This window comes from Sander lucioperca, chromosome 5 (assembly GCF_008315115.2).
Source record: "Sander lucioperca isolate FBNREF2018 chromosome 5, SLUC_FBN_1.2, whole genome shotgun sequence".
In the NCBI taxonomy this organism is placed as follows: Eukaryota; Metazoa; Chordata; class Actinopteri; order Perciformes; family Percidae; genus Sander; species Sander lucioperca.
Window position 1 is genome coordinate 23,639,352 of NC_050177.1, and position 18,615 is coordinate 23,657,966.

Here is an 18,615-nt window from a genome sequence, read left to right on the forward strand (position 1 = left end):
TAACTATAATATTATATTACAGTTATACTGTAGATGTATTTTCTCCCAGTGTATTCATAATGATTCTAATAAGAAATCATCTTTTCTTCAAAATATAATTCTGAAGTAATTATTCCTTATTTAAGGAAGGAGGAGGACATGGACCTTCCACATTGTTGTCTTGTATGATGATGTAATGATGATGTAATCCGGTGGCAATACAGCAGGTAGAAAATGATCAAAATATGTGCTCTTTATTTCTACAGTCATAAAATCATATCCAGTTTTTTGTTTTTTTGTTTCAATGAGTGTAACAATGTGAGTCAGGTTTTATTTGTAACATGTGTAAAGGCAAATGGTGCGTTTACATTATGGCACCATGAAATACATGTAAACGCTATATTATTCATTGTGTGTGTGTCTGCTCTACCACCAGAGGGCATCCGTCACTTCGAACCGTGCTGTTGGCTTCTGTATTAGGTCAATTGGACTTTTTTAAATAATATGTATGATATAAATATTAACAACAAAACCATCTTCACCAATGACGTTAATAATTAGGACTATATATGTTTAATAAGTGTAAAGCCAGAGCCAGTTTGTGTGCACTCATTTCAGGCTTGTAGCCTATCTGACAAATAAATAATGAATAGTAGACATCACATTCCATAGAGGCATTGGAAACAAGTAAAGTATGTCTTAGCAGCCACACATACGCCTTAATTAAAGCTCAATAAAGAGAGATAAGAGAGATAGTAAGACATTATATTATTATAGGTAATAGTGTGAACGGAGTTTCAGCTTCTTGACTCCTCCTGCGTGGAGAAGGAGGCGGGACTCGGTGCACCTAAACAGACGGAGGGGTTATGCATTGTACTCAGTCTGTCAGTGCTGCATCCACTGAGGAGGAGAGGCCCACACGCATTAACCCTGAGCTGTGGACGTGCACGGAGAGGGGCTTTCAGGACCGTTTCCTGGACAGCAGTGTCGCTCCTTTGTTGCCATCAGTCGCCGGGGCTGCAGGAGGAAAGACTGGGGAGGACTCGCCTCCTTAAAGCCCGGTCGCTCGGTGGCGGAAGGGACGTGATATGAACCCCTCATCGGCTTAAGCGCCAGTGCAGCTAAATAGCCCCGTTTTCAGGGGGAGGGGGGGAGTGAACGGAGGATCAGAGAGGACATTTCTACCTTTTAACCTGCAGCTGAAGGCCGAGATAATATCCACGGAACCTGTAGCGATGCCCGGGTTTGATTACAAGTTTCTGGAAAAGCCAAAGAGACGGTTCCAGTGTCCGCTCTGCAGCAAGGCGATGCGGGAGCCAGTCCAAGTGTCTACCTGTGGACATCGTTTCTGTGACACCTGTCTGCAAGAATTTCTAAGGTACGGTGTGTGTGTTTGTTTGTGAGAGATCCACCTCTCTGCAGGCGATACTGGAAACCGCGGCACAGCCTCGTATAGTTTCGGTCAAGCTACAGTAAATAAAGAATGTGTGGGTGTGTCCTTCTCACCTTTCCTCACCAGGGTTTTAACCTTAATTTGTAGTATTTGTATGTCCGCTGCATGACAGTAGGCTACATGGGGCCTGGTAAACAGCGCCTGCATTGACCCCCCCCCCGTTTTTTAGTTTTAGGTGTGTTTCTCCTCTCCACATATGCAATGATTTAATTACAGTTATGAGCCACTGTGTCAACATGAAATCATGACAAAGGAGCTTTTTGTGTTGGATCGGTCATGCAGGTGTTTTTGTAGAACAGGTAGCCTAGAGGATGTTGTCATTGTTCTGCTGAAAGGAGATCGATGCTTTTTGTTGTAGCTACATCATCAGTGAATCAAAAAATTAGGCTTGCAATGATGCTTATTATTCATTATTGTGTGCTTTTCCAGGTTTTGTCTTTTTTCCGTAGGCTATTAAATATTCAGGGTAAAGTCTCTTTTCATATTGTGGTGTTTGTGTCCTCCCCATCCTGTCTGTGTTTCTGCCCTGGGGGTGGCAGGGTCTGCATGGGGTCGAGGTGTGTGTGTGTGTGTGTGTGTGTGTGTGTGTGTGTGTGTGTGTGTGTGTGTGTGTGTGTGTGTGTGTGTGTGTGCGTGCGCGTGTGTGCGTGTCCTGAGGGTCCAGGATTAGACAGATTCCTTCATTGGTGTCAGTCAGGAGGCCGCTGAGGGACCTTTTGCTCATAGGTCAGCAGTCTGAGAACACCCCACCCTAATCTGCTCAACATTGAAGTCTCTGTCAAGACTTTTAGAAAGAAAGCCTTTGTTTTTATCTTTAGGTGGACTGCTCTAACTGTCCGAAAACAGTCACTAACTTCAATACCCTAAAGGGAAACCTGTAATACCAACCACAATGTATCTGCAAATCATTGACTTGCATCATAAACGTCTTCTGGAGTAGACAGACTGTATGTGGATATGAATAATTTCTGTTTTAATCTTAACTAACCCTTGATTTAAAGTTTTATTTAACTGGTTTTCTTCTTCAGGCAGAAACAGAAGTATAGTGCTGTAGAGCTGCAAGATTAGTCAATTAATCAATTAGTCAATCAACAGAAAAATAATTGACTATAATCATTTAAGTAATTTTGCAAGCAAAATGCTAAACATTGCTGAAAATGTTAAGCCTTTTCCTCTTCTATAGCCGATGATTGTACACTGAATAGCTCATATGGACTGACTTTTGAAGACGTCACCTTGGTCTCCAGGAAACAGGGATGGGCTTTTGTCACTTTTATCCAGGGGTGTAACACTACGATCTGGATCGATTTATCAATTTGAAATTCACACTTTATGTTTATAATTGTTATTAAAAACAATAGGTTGTTTTTCATTTAAATGTCTGAGCTCAGTAATAAAATTGTCAAATCATATTTTAGTTGCTTTTTGTGAGTTGATATGAATGTATTGCTATTGATCAGGCCCCTAAATTGAATTGAATCGAAGCAGACTTCGTGATATCAGCAAATACATTGTTGTCCAAAATATCTATGTAATATATATCGTATCATGATGAAATCTGTAATGTACACCTTTCCTTAGGACTTTTTATGGACTTAAACATGAAGCGGTCAATCGAGAAACAACGAAAGTCTAAAGATTTGATTGTGAAAGTTATTGTGAAGTTGGGTTTCTTCACTTTTTTGTCGTATTGATTGGAAGATGTTCACGTAGCTCTCTGGATCTTGATTGTTGTTTCTCGTGTAGTTGTATGAACGGCACAATAATAAAAACTGTTAATTCATTCCTCTGCTGTGAAAGAAATATATTCTGTATTCACTCACAGAGCAACCTTACTGATGTTTTTTTATGACCATTGAGTTAACATAGAAGAGCAGTTATTGTGCTGCAGATGAACATCAGTGTTGACGTGTTGCGTGAATCATATCAGAGCTTCAGTGATGCGTTTGGAAAGATAAAGAGATGAAGACAAAACAGAAACTAACAGCTGTTTGCTCAGTTTTGTTAGAGAAACTCTGTTGCGAACTTAAAGCTTCCCAAAATAGTTAAATATAGCATTTTAATGGTCAAAAGTCAGTGTTCCAGCTCATAGAAACACTGTAGTTTGTTAGTGTGCTATTATCTAGTAAGAAATCTACTCAATCTGACTGGTCTGCAGTTTAATTTACAAAATTGGCCTTTCTGTTATATTACTGTCTTTAGTTTTACTTGATGAAACTTGACAACACTCTCTTTTAGAAAAAGACAACTATGTATTCTAATCGTGAAATGTCAACTTTTTATGCTTGTGTGTAGTTGACAGCAGGGAGGTGGAGATGGGAACAAAGGCTCAGCGCACATGAACCGCTTTGTTATTCACCTTGAGTCATCAGGGAGCCTCCTCTTGCTTACTAGACAGCAGCAAATTACATCTAGTTGAAAAGCAGAAACTCTGACGAACAAAGCGAGTGAGGGAGGAAGAGTGTTTGCTTCTGAGTTATGCTGCTACTATGATTACAAACATTCATAATTGTATTATTACCAGATGGACTCTAGTCAACGATCACAACCAGGCATCTCAAAATTTGTTCTTCTCACAATGGCTTCTAACTTATCTAAAGTAATTATTAACCATTAATGAGTCCATTAGGTACAACTTACACACCTTTCACAGGGGGTGCCTTATTAAAAGGTGGTACTTCATTATCTAATATCTGATTGTACATCAGATGGTGGTGTTGAGATGTCTAATCTAAGTTGTTCCGATTTTTCAGATAATCAAAATGTTTTTTGCATCTTGATGTAAAAGTATAGACTGTATATTAATGGACGGAGCATGTGTGACGTCACCCATTGGTTTATGGAGATCTGCTATGAGTCGTCGAGTTTGCCGTTACGGGCGCAGCCATCCTGGTTGCGGATGTGACGATAGATGAGAGGGAGGAGTGAGGGAGGAGCCCTTACACTCTACGTTACGTTACACCAAAGAATTTCTAATAAGGGAAGAAGTTCCACTCTCTCGTTACTTCCGGCTTCTGAACTGGTTGCAGTTCCACCAGAGTTCCATATAGGGGGCGCTCACAGGCCAGTGCAGAATGAATGGGACTCTATGGAGCTGTACCCCTCAAAATCCAAGTGGGATCTCTGGTCGTAATCAGTCCTTCACTGACCAATCAGCATTCATTAGCAGAATGCTAGCGTGTTATGGGCAACAACAACTCAACCTGTAAGAAATCGAAAGGACATAAATACTCGTTCATTCAGCTTTCGACCTATATGACCTATAAGCATATAAAGAGAAATTCCTATTTTATCTGCTTTTATATATTTAACTGTTTTAATTGCTCTTTAATGTTTCATTTCTTATACTGCACTGTAACCTTTATTCTTGTATTTTAACTGTTTTAAATTTTTATTCTGTTTTCATGTAAAGCACTTTGATTTGCCCTGTTGCTGAAATGTGCTATACAAATAAAGCTGCCTTGCCTTGCCTTGCCTATAATCCATGTTGAACTTGCAAAAACTACAATCAAATCTGAGATTTCTCAACGACAATCAGGCAAAGAGACAAATTTAGCCGTCTAGCTCAATAGACTCCCATTCATTTAGCCGTCTAGCTCCATAGACTCCCATTCATTTAGCCGTCTAGCTCCATAGACTCCCATTCATTTAGCCGTCTAGCTCCATAGAGTCCCATTCATTTTGCACTCGCCTGCGATCACCCCCAGTGGAACTCTGGTGGAACTTCAACCAAATTCGGTACAATGAGGCTGAATAGGGAGTGGAACGGCTTTCTGTAGGCCAGCTTTGGTTACACACTTTCACTGGCAATCACATCACAGCCATGCTCTAAAACACCCCCTGCTTTATGGCCGATTTTCTTTCAAAAAATTAACATCATTCTGTGTTGCAGAAGACTTAAAACTAGCGATTGAGACCATAAACTCATTATGAAAATGTTTACTGAGGTAATAAATCAAGTGAGAAGTGGGTCACTTTCTCATAGACTTCTACAGAAACCGAACTCCTTTTGCAAACGCACGTGTCTCCCCCTGCTGGAATTCAGATAGAATGCAGCTTTAAGGCACTTCCGCATTTGCAGGACTTCGCCGAACCGGATGTGTTGTCCATTAATATTAACAGTCTATGTGTAAAAGATCATATTGTTTCTCTCAAAGAAGTCAACTTGTTTCAGATGTTGCTCTTAATTAGAGTTCCTGCTCCACTGCTCAGGTAGAATAAAGCCTAAATAGATATTTACATCAACAGTAAATTATATAATGAATAGGGGTGGAAATCACATGTTTTATCACGATACGATATTATAGTGATTCTTTGGACAGCGATACAATATTAACTGATATCACAAAGTCTGCAACGATACAATTTTGATTCAATTCAGGGTCCTGCGACGATACGAGATGATACATAAGCCCATTTAACACAAATTGAATTGATATATCAATCCAGATCAATGTATTATATATAATGAAATAATATTTCAGCAGCTCTTCCATCTTTGGTAACTGTGACAAACAGAAACAAAGCTGCATTGTCCCCTCTTTAATTAACTAAGTGTGGCAGTTGAGGCCACTTTCAGCTCTCTTGGCCTCTGTTTGTGAGGAGAGTTCAAGTTTATTGAGGCTGACAGACATTAGTTAGCTAATGCTTTGCCCATTGTGCAACTAGCTTGATCCTTTTCTTGTAATGATTGAAGGCTATTGAACATCCAGTCTGGGCCTGCCAGCCGACTCGGCTCACTTTCACCCTGGCAGCTTTGCCGCTGTCTCCCCAGCTCGCTGCTCTGTTACAACAAGACTGCTACTGCATGGCATTTCTTCACTGTTAATCATCCTTTCTCAACAAACAGTCCCCAATACTTTACTGGCAATTCTTTTGCACATTTCACATTTATTATCTGTTGAAACACCACCCCTCCCTTCTGGGTGCTTCACAAGTGGAATAAGAGTTAATACGTCATTAATAAATGTCTTAGTCATGAAGTCTGCAGTTATAAATACATACATCCATCTTTAATAAAGAGTTCTTATCATGAATCATGCAGTTACAAATGCTAATAACTCATCAATAAAGAGTTTTAGTCATCAAGTCTGCCATTAGAAATGTTAATGCTTCATTAATGAAGGAGTTTAATCATCAAGTCTGCAGGTATAATGTTAATTAATTAAGAAAAGTTGAAATAATATAAAATAGGTCTTATAAAAACTATATTGAAGCTGTAAGCAGAAATAAGGACATTTTTACGTTCATGTTTTGTATTAGTGTCAACAAGTACAGTATATCTCCTATAAAGACGTGTTATACTATATTGCCATAGCCATATACCCATAGCCTACAGTTATGGGTGCTTCACCACAGGAGGAGTCATAGTTGTTGACTTGTACACTCATAAACACTTAAATCTGCTTACAACCACATTTCAGTGTGTTATAATCCCAATTATATACATGTACTGCTTATCAACGCTAAAGGGTTAATCGTGTATTTTCACTTCAAAGGTTGTCAAAATAAACTTCCCTGAGAGGCACTCGAGGAAACGCATGGATTGTACTTTCCCATGTGTCAGCGCTTAGAAGAGCTGGTGTGTGCCTCCTCTGTGTCCATAGGCATGTTAGCATGTGATGCTAATGGGCTGTGTTTCCGCCCGGGAGGAATGTCTAAATACTTTACAGTCCTTCAGGCTGCCCCCAGCACCGGGAGGGAGAGTCATGGGGTAAAAGCAGCCCAGCCCTGCAGCTTTAACACTCACTGCAATCAGATATGACTCACATGCTTCAACAATTGAGTGTGTGCTGACTGGGGCAGGCCTTTGTTTTAGCAACACAGACTCTTTAATAAAGGAGAGTCCACACTTTATGGTATGTAACACAATTTCTTTCACTGTGTGAGGGCTAAGCAGCTAAGTAGCCTTCACACATGCCAGGCCTCATGGCTCATCGGTCCTGGGTCTACTGAGCCACAGTAATGTCATGCAGTATGACAGTGGGCTCTCTGTGGGCATGGTGCAGTGCTGTGCCGCAGCCTTGCCAGCGGTGTAATTGGTTTGTTCGGCTCGGGAGCTTCTTCTTCTATGCAGTCGTGTAGTGCTGCAACTGCTGACTTACCCAGAGTCACGAGGAACTCCAAAGTGGGCTAATATGAGATTTTGTTTCACAACTCGATTATTCACTGTCCAAAAGCCAGGGGAGGGTTTTTTGGGAATGGGCTATGATTCATTTGAACTTTGACACATCCACAATTTTTTCACTCCTCATTGATGTAGGTGATACTCACTCTCCCACGCGTTAATAGTCTGAATGCTTAATTACTACAGACACTTTTACAGTACTCTTCTTCCAGCAGCCTTATTTCAATGTGTGGGCAGAGTTTAGTGGAAGAAGAATCGATACCACTTTATGATGAGCGACCTTTTATGATGGGTTAATAAGGTCTAACTATGGCTTTATTAATGGTTTATAAATCAATCAATCAGTTATTTTCACTATCAACAAATCTGTTGGGTCATTTTCCAATTGATTGGTTAACTGTTTAGTCCATAAAATGTCTAAGAAAGGTAAAATGCCAATCACAGTCTCACAAAAATCCCCAAATGACCTCTTCAAATATTCTTCTACCATCTTCTAGTTTTGTCGAAAGAAAACCAATGATATTCAATTTACAGTTTAAAGTTTAAAATTTAAAACAGAGAAAAGTAGCAAATGAAAAAGAAAAAAAGATAGACAAAACGATTCATCGATTATCAAAATTGTTGACAAGTCTATTTGGTGATAATGCAGTTATAAATGTTGGTAATCCATTAATAAATACCTGTTCTTATGAGCCGTAAAGTCTGCAGTTACACTTGTGAATAAGTTGTTAGTGTTAATGTTCTTGGCAAGAAAGCAAATAAGCATATTTCCTCAATGTACAGCGCTAAAAAGACGTGTCCTGCTGGAGGATAAACACCTCTTTCACAGCCTAGCAACCCAAAAGTTATTTAGATCAATAACTGATCTATAAAGCTTTAGAAAGTGATGGATTAACCATTTAAACACTTTGTAAAGGGAGATTTATAAGAAAGTAGTACCATTAAAATCAAACGGTGTTCTGAAGGGCGTTTGGCTCCGTCAACATGTGGTAATCAGGGTTATTTCTCCTCTTTTAAACACATGATGAATCCACTTCTGTCCATTGTGTGTGCAGCCGTGCAGAGGGATGTACAGAGAGGCACTTTGAGCGTTTCTTAAAGGGCTAAATGAAGCTGTGTTGCATTGGTGCCCAATGTTGTGTGTCAGTCTGCCACTTGAGGCAGCTGGGGCTTTGTGTCTCAGTGGGTATCTCTATCTGAATGGGAGCAATGCCATGGATGGCTGATGAATGACTGTGTGTTCATTAGCATCTCCGTCCCTCAGCCCCATCACAGAGACATTCACAGTCCCCCGCAGGTGTCCTCAGGCTGCACAGGCATCCTGGGTCCAGATCCGGAGAGTTCGGGGGAGGGGGGTGGGCTCTGCTGTCCCATCCTGTCTCTGACGACAACGATGGTCACTGGGCTGCACACACAGAGAGATGTTGTTTGGCTGAGTGAAAGCCCTCGGGGCTCCGCTCTGCACTTTGGGGTCTGTGAAGGCCTCTTAGAGCTGTGCACTGAAGCTGCTGTCAGCTGATGGACTTGGGGTGACAGAGCTGGAAACAGCTCAGTAAATCTGAACACATCAATGCATAGAAGGAGCCGCTCACTCGGAGAGCACAGCAGCAGCATTTATCTAGGGAAAGGACAGTCAGTACTCTATACTCTGCCTACAGTAAATGTACCTACACCTCCATGATGTGTCGTACCTGTAAAGTCAAGACACAAACACCAGCTACTGTTGAAGTTATGCCGCCCACTTGTCTCTCTTATTGTAGCGACTGAGTGTTCCTGAACGTTACACGTCCTCACACTCATGGACTTTGTAACTTATTATATAAGTCACTGATCTTTGAAGTTTAACTTGGAAGTTTACTTTCTGCTGCTTCAACCGTATTACTTCCAGAATTAGAAATAGAGTTTCTGAAGCAAAAGCACTTCACACCGAGCCTGTCTGGACTTTGACCAAGGCTGCAGCTTTTTTTTTTTTTAACCAAGGCTGCAGCTTACAGCTATTTTCATTACTGATTTATCTGCCAATTTTAATGAACTGATTAATAATTTTGTCTAAAAGATGCCAGAAAATAGTTTAAAATTACTTATTATTATTATTATTATTATTATTATTATTATTAATAACCAGAGGTGACATATTTTATATATATATATATATATATATATATATATATATATATATATATATATATATATATATATATATATATATATATATATAATCAAAGTAACAGTCTAGAATCTAAGGATATATAAAGCAACAAATTCTCACATTCGAGAGACTAGAACTAGCGAATGATTGACATTTTTGCTTAAAAAATGACCAAAATGATTGTGGTAAATAAATTGGTGATTTAAAAAGTTGCTACATTTTGTGTCCGCTCAAGTATGAACAGTTATGCACATTGAAGTCACTGCACTCAAGCTGAAAATGAAAGCCTGAGCACCAAATCCAAACAAACAACAGGAAATCACCCTAAATCACAGTATTTTATGGGTGTAAGGAAATGAATGTTGACGTCCGATAGCCAGTAATTACCCATGTTTAGAACGGCTGGCATGAAAAAAATGAACTGAAGCTGCAGTTTTTGGTTTAGAATTAGTGAACTCTCACTTTGTGTAAACACCAGGGAAGGTGGATTATTACAGACAGTCCACTAATTCCGTTTTTCTGACTGAGACCATGATAAATGACATGCGGCCCATGTGGCCATTGTTTACATGCTCTGATTCACCTGTAAACTTTCCCACTGTAGTTTAACTTCATAGCCCTTGTCATTTGAAGCGTTTCCATAGCGCTCAGTCACCCCAGAGACAGACAGATGTAAGCTGGTCTGTTTCAGAATAAGGTCATTTGCTGCGAGTCTCCTGGGAGGAAGCTGAGAGGCTTTAGAGATGCAGCTGTAACGATAACATCGCTGAGAGAAAGTGTCCTGACCATTTCTCACAGCTGCAAAGGTCCAGAAAAAGATATTATTATGAGACATATTGTGACAGCTGTTTGAATGTAAAGAAACGCGAGCGGGGCACTTAAACCTCTTCGGTGGATTTTCTCATTGAGATGTTTTGGCCTCTCGTGACGGGGCGGCTCTCCATGCATCACTTTCAGATCACATCATCTGTGTGCTGTGAGGGAGTGTATTAGTGACAGCCAATTCAAGCATAACTCATCGCTTTTTTTGAAAGACTTCTGAAAATGTGGCTGATTTTATTTGACTCACAAGCAAAACCGCCTTGAGAGGTCCGTCAGCTGCAGCTTCAGACAGCAATACATCCGTAATTATCCGGCTTCTTTAAGAACTCTAAGCCTCTCGTTGACTTCTACATGAACCGTGACTCTGTCCAAATCAAGTGACCACACACCGTGTCTTTTCCTTGCTATGTGGTCGAGAACAATGTGAAAGTTTAGGCAAAAGGCAATTTGTGGTTTACAGAAAGTCTAAAAGCTGTGACTCAACTTTCACACACCTTAATCACGCGCAGAGGACAACATCAAATTACTGCAATTAGTAGTCCGACTTCATGTTACATGAAGAGCTAAACTCATCGTTGCAGGTGGTTTGGCTGTTGTGATGTAGATTGGAAATATTATAGCTTTGGGCTTTTGTTTTTTTCTGTCAAAATGAAGACATTGTAGAATTAGGCAAAAAACATCTATATTTGGTCAGTAGTTTAAACTTTGGGTCTTCAGGATGAGGATTTGAGAGTTCATTTACACATTTAAAATGACAAAGGTGGCTTAGTTAAAGGAAAATGTTTTTTTTTACAACTTTAGCATTTAGCATCATTTCTACATCTTAAAATGAGATTAGTCGCCAGGTTAGTTGCTGAGATCTTGAAACATGGCTGCATCTCTAAAAACAAGTTTGACGAAACAGGAAACCAGAATAGCCAGAATATCTAAACCACTTTATTTGAAAGTAGACAAGGTAGTCAATTAATAGGTCATTTGGTCAGCAGTAGCACACAAGAAGAGAAGAGTTAAGTCAGCGACTCACTAAAGTCCATTATTTTAATTTAACATCAGTATCTATGTGAAGTTCGCTAAGTTAGCTATAATTAGCCCTATTGACAAATCTGCTGACTGCATTGAGTTAAGCAATGGTGCATTTTTATTGCTTATGAATTTGTAAGAGGAACAATTTCTTCTTTCAAAAGTCACATAGTCTCAGTTTAAGTCATCTTTTAATTGCCAAAAATTAACTGGCTCTGATTTCTTAAATATGAATGTTTTTTTTTTTAGTCCTCTAAGATTGTAGAAGTACTTATCTGTGAAGGACAGGAATAAAAAGACAGCTGGTTAATGACTGCAGAGCTGCTTTTTCTGTTGTTACCAGCAGCTTGATAGAGTTTGTGTTCTAAGCAAAGAACTAAACCAGAGCATTGGCAGTGACCCACTGAAAAGAAACAATGGTGTATGATCCTTTTTCCACTGTTGCATACAGAGCAGACACAACTCAAGTTTTCATCCAAATGCAGTGCAAATCTTATCTGACAAAATTCCTACTCTTTCTGGGTTAGATTTATATTTATACCCTTAATTAAATGACAGTAAATAAGCGGCAGCAGTATGAATACAGCGCCGCTATAAGAGCCAGTTATGGACATGCCTCAACTTGCCCTCCTCTATAAGAGGTCCTTTAAAATGAATCCCAGCCTTTTGGGGCCAAACAAAGACAGAAAACATTCCAGCTATGCAGCGAAGCACCTTGCCCCTCATACAGCGAGCATGCTGGAACCAAGCTGCCAAACCCAGCCCTGCTGACGCTGGACTGCAGCCAGTTGGCCCAGATCTGACGAGCATGGCTAGTGCTCACACGTGCCCGGGTATGCATGCTATGTGAAATAGCTTAGATACAGGTATGTTTATCATGACACGTACATGCTCTCTGCCTGTTCCCACAAAACGTATAAGCCCTTCAGAAGGTTTGTAGATGGGGTGTCAAACAGCAGATATTTGAAGGTAGGAGGCAAGTTATTCAGTTTAAAACCATTTCAGTGCTCAGTCTGGCCTCATCTGCACTCTGCTCCCTATCTTATTAACTGATCCCTCCACCCCCACCCCTACCCCCCCTACAATCTGTTTGTGTTGTGCACAGGTCACTGAACTAGCTAGAAAGCCGACTGTGAATATGCACACAGCAAAACACACATGTTCAAACTCTCACAGAAATTAGTCCAGCAGGATGCTTTTTTCAGTTTTTTTTTCTGATTTATGTGAAACGTTTGTGCATAACTGAATTTCCCAAACAGGGTGTTAACGAGTCACACACCATTAGTTGATGAGTCAGTTAACATAAAATAAATTGGCAGCGTTTTTGAATATCAATTAAAGCAAATGTACCAAAACATTCCCTTGTTTCAGCTTCTAAATTGTGAGGTTTTCTTGCTTTTCTTTGTCTTATGTGATATTCAGTTGTATATATTTGGGTTTTGGACTGTTGGTTGGACAAAACAAGCCATTTGAAAACGTCACCTTGGGCTTTCTTTTTTTTAGCTATTTTCTGACATTTTTATCGATCAAGTGATTAATTGGTTAATTGAGAAAGCAACTGGCCAATTCATTAAATTAATAAAATAATGAAAATAACTGTTAGTTGCAGCCCTACCAACAATTACTACTCCCACTTATATAGAAAAGCAAGCAAGCAAGCTAATGAGTCCATTTCTCTTGAATTTGAGTCAAACTGATGTCATGTTATTATTCATATAGAAAGTAAAGCTTACACATACATCTAGGGAACTTGTCCACCATCTAGCATAGAGCATTGAAAGTTTTTTTAAGTGCACAATATGCAGCATATTCCAATTTATCGTAAACACACTGATCCTGCAGTGTTTCCACTTTGTCCCCCTTAATGTGAGATGCTCCCGTGATGCTCCTCTGGCAGAGGTATTGTTTGTATTGGGGAATTGTCTTCACTATGAGGCAGCTGAGTGACCGCTGCAGTGGTTGCTGAGCTGACAGGCCGGCATGCGAGGAATCTGAGTCTGAGGTCTGAAAGGAGAGCAGCTGGGAGCAGAGCAGAGAGCGTCTCACTGCCGAGGCACCTGTCCTCAGTGAAAGGCTCCTCTGTACAGCTGAACAGGTGTCGGCAGAGCAGTTAAGCCCTTCACTTGAAGCGAAACACACTCCTGAATTATAGTCATTTATCCACAGGGGCCCTATCAATGTTAAGGTCATTGGCCAGTTGCCCCCTCATCCTTTCCGCTTCCTTCCTGCCAAGACTCTTCCACCTTCCTCTCATCAGCTGGGCTGTTTGCTGTGGTGGTCCTTTAACCAAACCGCTCAATGACTCTGTCAAGTACACTAACTCCCTTGTGTTGTGTCTCGCAGCTCATTCTCAGATATGTCAACACAGCGTTAATGCTCTGAACCCGCTTCTTCCTCCCTCTGCACAAGCCAACTATTGATCCCGTCAAAGAACCTGCGCAGGAAGTCGCTCTGTCAGGTGCACGTCCAGATGGATCATTCAGTCGACTTGTTCAGGGTGAAGGTTTCTAGACTTTCTTAGCTCACCAAACCGTGGTGGAAATGGCACAGGATTGGCTGATTGTGGTGGTAAATTTACAAATGGGACACCTCATTTGGCAACTAATTACCATTTTTATTATCAACTAATCAGCTGATGACTTTTTCGAGGATTCCGTTAATCGTTTGATCAACAAAATGTCAGGAAATAGCAAAAAGAAATGTCAAATTGACATCTTTAAATTGCTTGTTTTGTCCGACAAAAGAAATCTGCGTACTATCACAAAAGGACCGTACAAAAACCAGCAAATATTCTAAATTGAGGAGCTGGAGCCAGTGTAGTATTTGACATTTTTGCTTGAATATTATTCATTGATTATTAAAAAAATAATGGTCAGTTGCAGCCCTTCAGGAACATCTCTGCCTATTAATCAACTTGTTGCAGAATGTAACTGAAGAAATAAACAGCTGAGTGGTTCTCACACTGCAGTCAAAGCACTGCAAATAATTTAGCTAACCAAAGATTAAAAATTGCATTGTCATCTGTGATTTATTCTTACGAGGAATGGGTGACATCTCTAATTGTTGCTAATTCCTGTTTTTATTTAATTTTTTGCTCTTGTTACGCTGACAGGGGCATGTTGAAGAATTCATGCTAGACGAACAATGCAGCTGAGGCGTTTTGAAACAAAGGAGGCAAATTGACGTCAGCTCCTCGCCTCGCTGAACAAAGAAATTGCATCCACGAAGCAGAGAAGTGGACAACTGCAGGAGGCGCAGCTCTGAGCTGGCTCACAGTCAGTCAGAGGGGGGCATGTGCAGGCCGGGGGCGGGTTTCTGTATCGTTTTAATCTACATGTACTCTTTACAGATTCAGACTGATAAGGGAAAACAGGAGCCACAGCATGTCTGAGATTATAACAGCCGATTATAGGAGCAGTGAGCAGTGATTGTTCATTTTAGGTGAATTAGTGCATGTGTCTGCAAACTACACACACACACACACACACACACACACACACACACACACACACACACACACACACACACACACACACACACACACACACACACACACACACACATACCTAAAAAGCCCTCACCTTCCCTCCCAGTTACCATGGACACAAAAGCACAGGATCTAAAATTGTCACGGCCACTGATGTGCACACCTCACAGGCCTGAATCAGCTAACTGAGAAATCAGGAAAAGGAGCTTTTCCGCTCGCAGTTCAATGGGAATGCTAAAAGAAATTCACATGAAATATGACATTTTATTTTCGGATATTTGAGAGGAAAGTGAGACGTCACTTTGACTAGTTTTTGAAGGTGAGCAACATCGAGGAAGAAAAACGAGGCTGAAAGGATAAAAAGTTTTTCTGCCTGAGAGGATCACAAGTGACTCATGACACATCAGACTCATGGCTGTGCTTCCTGCACTCGGCTGTGATAATGGTGAATCACAGCGAGGCAGGTCACAGACTTTGACAAGTGGCAATCCAAATCGTTATCCCGTCTCTATTCTGTCTAAAACAAACAATTAAGGAGAGGTGTCTGCACATTTTCTGTTACTTTTAATGATTATGTAGGATTGGACTCCACCTCTAGCTAATTAATGAATGTGTCACAGAGGGCATTGCACATTTTTCTTCCTCTTCTTGTGGGATTGGACTGAAATAACTCACACAGTAAAGCTGATAATGGTTTACCCACACCTGCTATCTGGCGCACACATAGCAGGTCAACGTTTGTGTTGAGTGCAGTACTTATCTGTGAAGGACAGGAAAGAAAAGACCGCTGGTTAATGACTGCAGAGCTGCTTTTTCTGTTGTTACCAGCAGCTTGATAGAGTTTGTGTTCTAAGCAAAGCACCAAACCAGAGCATTGGCAGTGACCCACTGAAAAGAAACAATGGTGGATGATCTATGTCTCCACAGTTACATACGGGGCAGACACAATTCAAGTTTTCATCCAAATGTAGTGCAGTGGTTCATTAAGATTAACAGCTGCTGATTCTCCTGTCGAGTGCCATTAAAGAAGAAGAGGGTGCAATGAGATGATGAAATTAAAAGAGTGCCAGTCAATCCACAAAAATGTGGGAAACGTGTAACATGTAAATGTAGCAATTATGTTTGTTTCATGAATTCACTGGAGACATGCTTTATTCGCTAAAGGTCCGGACACACAGAGCCAACGGCCAAACGTCGGCAGAAAAGGCAGTCGGACTGATCAGTGTCCCCGAGTTGGTCAAAAAATTGCCTCAGAACACACCGAAGAGACGAGACGTAATACGTCTCCATAACAGCAGGCGGCGCTAATCTGGATTGTCGTCCCAAAAATGAAAACCGGCAGCTGATTGGACGAACGCGTCACGTGGGTCTGGTTTCTCCGGAAATTCAAAGACAGACTGTCATGGCGGCTCGTTCAGAATACGATCTCATATTTTACTAAAATAGTTCACCGAAACGTGTTTCTAAAAACAGAATCTTCATTTCAGATCAACAAAGGTCAGTTTAAAAGATTTTCATCAGATTTTGAGAGACTCTAGTCACGCTCATCCCGCTCCCCGTTTCCTGGTTAGCTCTCCACCAATCAGATGGGTCATTTGAGTCCGACTGCCGGCAGTGCCCGCCCCGCCGATTATACATGTCAAATCAGCCAAAATGAAGGCCAACGGCCCCTCGGACGGACGACAGCACGGAACACACTGAACAGACTTGAGTCACTGACCTCACCAGACTGTCAGACGGCCGATTATCGGCTCTGTGCGTCCGGGTCTTAAGTCTGTTTCCATCGCACTTTGTCGCCTTTTTGTTTTTATCGATACACCAACTTTTCCTCAGACAAGCATACTGTGATATTTCTTTTTTGAACTTCCGATCTTTTGATGGAGTGTTTTTTTTTATAGAAACTCAGAAACTCACATATACATACAGCACATAATACAACACAATTAAAATGTGTGACTTTGAAACGGGATACATTTTATCTAACTCTTTAGCATTTTTCCAAGCAGGAATTATTTCGTGAAACGGATTAAAACCAGATTTTTGTGTTTCATTTCCTTTTCTGGTGTATGGGGTGAACAGGTGCAGGGTAATAAAAATATCTGTTGTCCATAAGATGTTACTGGTTGGAGGGATTATCTGCACTGCCCACCTGCTGCTGTTGGTCGCAGAGGAGGCGATGCAGAAATGCATCAATCTGCCTTTCTGGACCTGATAGTTAAATTTGGTTGCAGATATTGTGTTGTTTTCCCTCTCAGCTTGTTTACAACTCACTTTTGCGCCACATATTTTCAAAGGAGTGACAGTCACTCTGCAATAAAAGAATAGTTTTAATTAAAGGGTGATGGGAGATGTGTTTCCTGAGGCATGCAGTAGATCTGCATGCATTAAAAACAACTGTTGTCTTTGTCTGCTATATGAGTTTTGGCATTGAGAGCAGACTATAAACGCGTGAACTGAAGGGCTTATGAATTGCTATAAAACGTGATTCATGGGAAGAGAATGCAAAGCCACAGCTCGTCCTTCTCTCCTCTGGTACCATGAGCTCATGTGTCTATAGGTGCTGCTAAATCGTGAAACTTTATCTCTAAGTGGCTTCTGATTGATGCCTTTCCTCTGGTGGCCAACAGCGGAGTAAATTCTCTTTGAAGAGAAACTGTCCCTCTTGGCCTCTGGGCTGGGATCTTGGTGGGGTGGGGGGTGGTTTTGAAACTCGTAAAACAAATCCCACGGAGAGCAAAAGGAGGTCGTTACGCAGGAATAATGAGTCGTTAGGACCAGCTAACAAGCCATTGGCATATTCCTCTTCATTCTTCCACAGGAGTTAAGGACGTTTTGACAAAAAAAAGGCATTTTGACAGTTAATTCACGCTGAAATCCACACCATTTAATTTAGGAAACGGCTTGTGAATGATCCTACTTTGGGATGACCTCATATACAGCGTCTTAATTGGTTAAAGGAGCATGAAACCTCTGGATGTAAAATCCTTTTTTAAATTTTAATAGCTTTTTAACACAAACGCCTCATGCGATTTTGTGTCAGGATTGATTTTTTTTTTTCTTTATCTTTATTACTGAGTGAGGGAGGATAGAACGACTCCATTAAAACTCTTGACTGATGGAGCTTGCATATTTCAAGATCACGCCTCCTCTCTGCGTGCTTGAACAGAAACTTTCCCGGCATTTAAATCTTGCGTGAATCTCCTATTTATGTGAAGGACTGATTTATCTGCTACTGTCCTAACTAATCAGAGAAAGTGTGTTAAAAGTGAAATACTTTATAATACAGAATCTCTGGATTTACAGGGCATTAACCTCCTAACCTCCCTATCAACCATATGTCACATATTCTGGCCATCAACAACACGTTTGCAGAGTTAGATAAGATCGATACAGCTTCCATATCCGTCCGCTGAATATGAAGCTAACTTACAGCTAGCAGTCGTTTAGCATAAAGACCGGAAACAGGCTTTTGTATGGATTGAACAAACAAAATATAAAGTAGTGATTTTGTTACCTTTGAACCAAGGCAGGCTAGCTGTTTCCCCCTGTTTCCAGTCATTATGCTAAGCTAATTAAGC

At 40.7% G+C, this 18,615-nt stretch overlaps 1 protein-coding gene across 2 annotated transcripts in view; it reads left to right on the forward strand.

The window, feature by feature from the left end:
• Nucleotides 1-835: 835 nt before the first annotated feature.
• Nucleotides 836-18,615, forward strand: part of traf4a (tnf receptor-associated factor 4a) — a 46,337-nt gene continuing 28,557 nt past the window's right edge. Inside the window, exons 1-2 of one of the 2 annotated variants that reach the window (XM_031297614.2) lie at nucleotides 836-1,357; nucleotides 17,117-17,224. In XM_031297614.2, the coding sequence (XP_031153474.1) occupies nucleotides 17,222-17,224 (3 nt within the window). In that variant the 5' untranslated portion in view covers nucleotides 836-1,357; nucleotides 17,117-17,221. The remainder of the gene's footprint in view (nucleotides 1,358-17,116; nucleotides 17,225-18,615) is intronic. The other variant, XM_031297613.2, reaches the window with a different exon arrangement.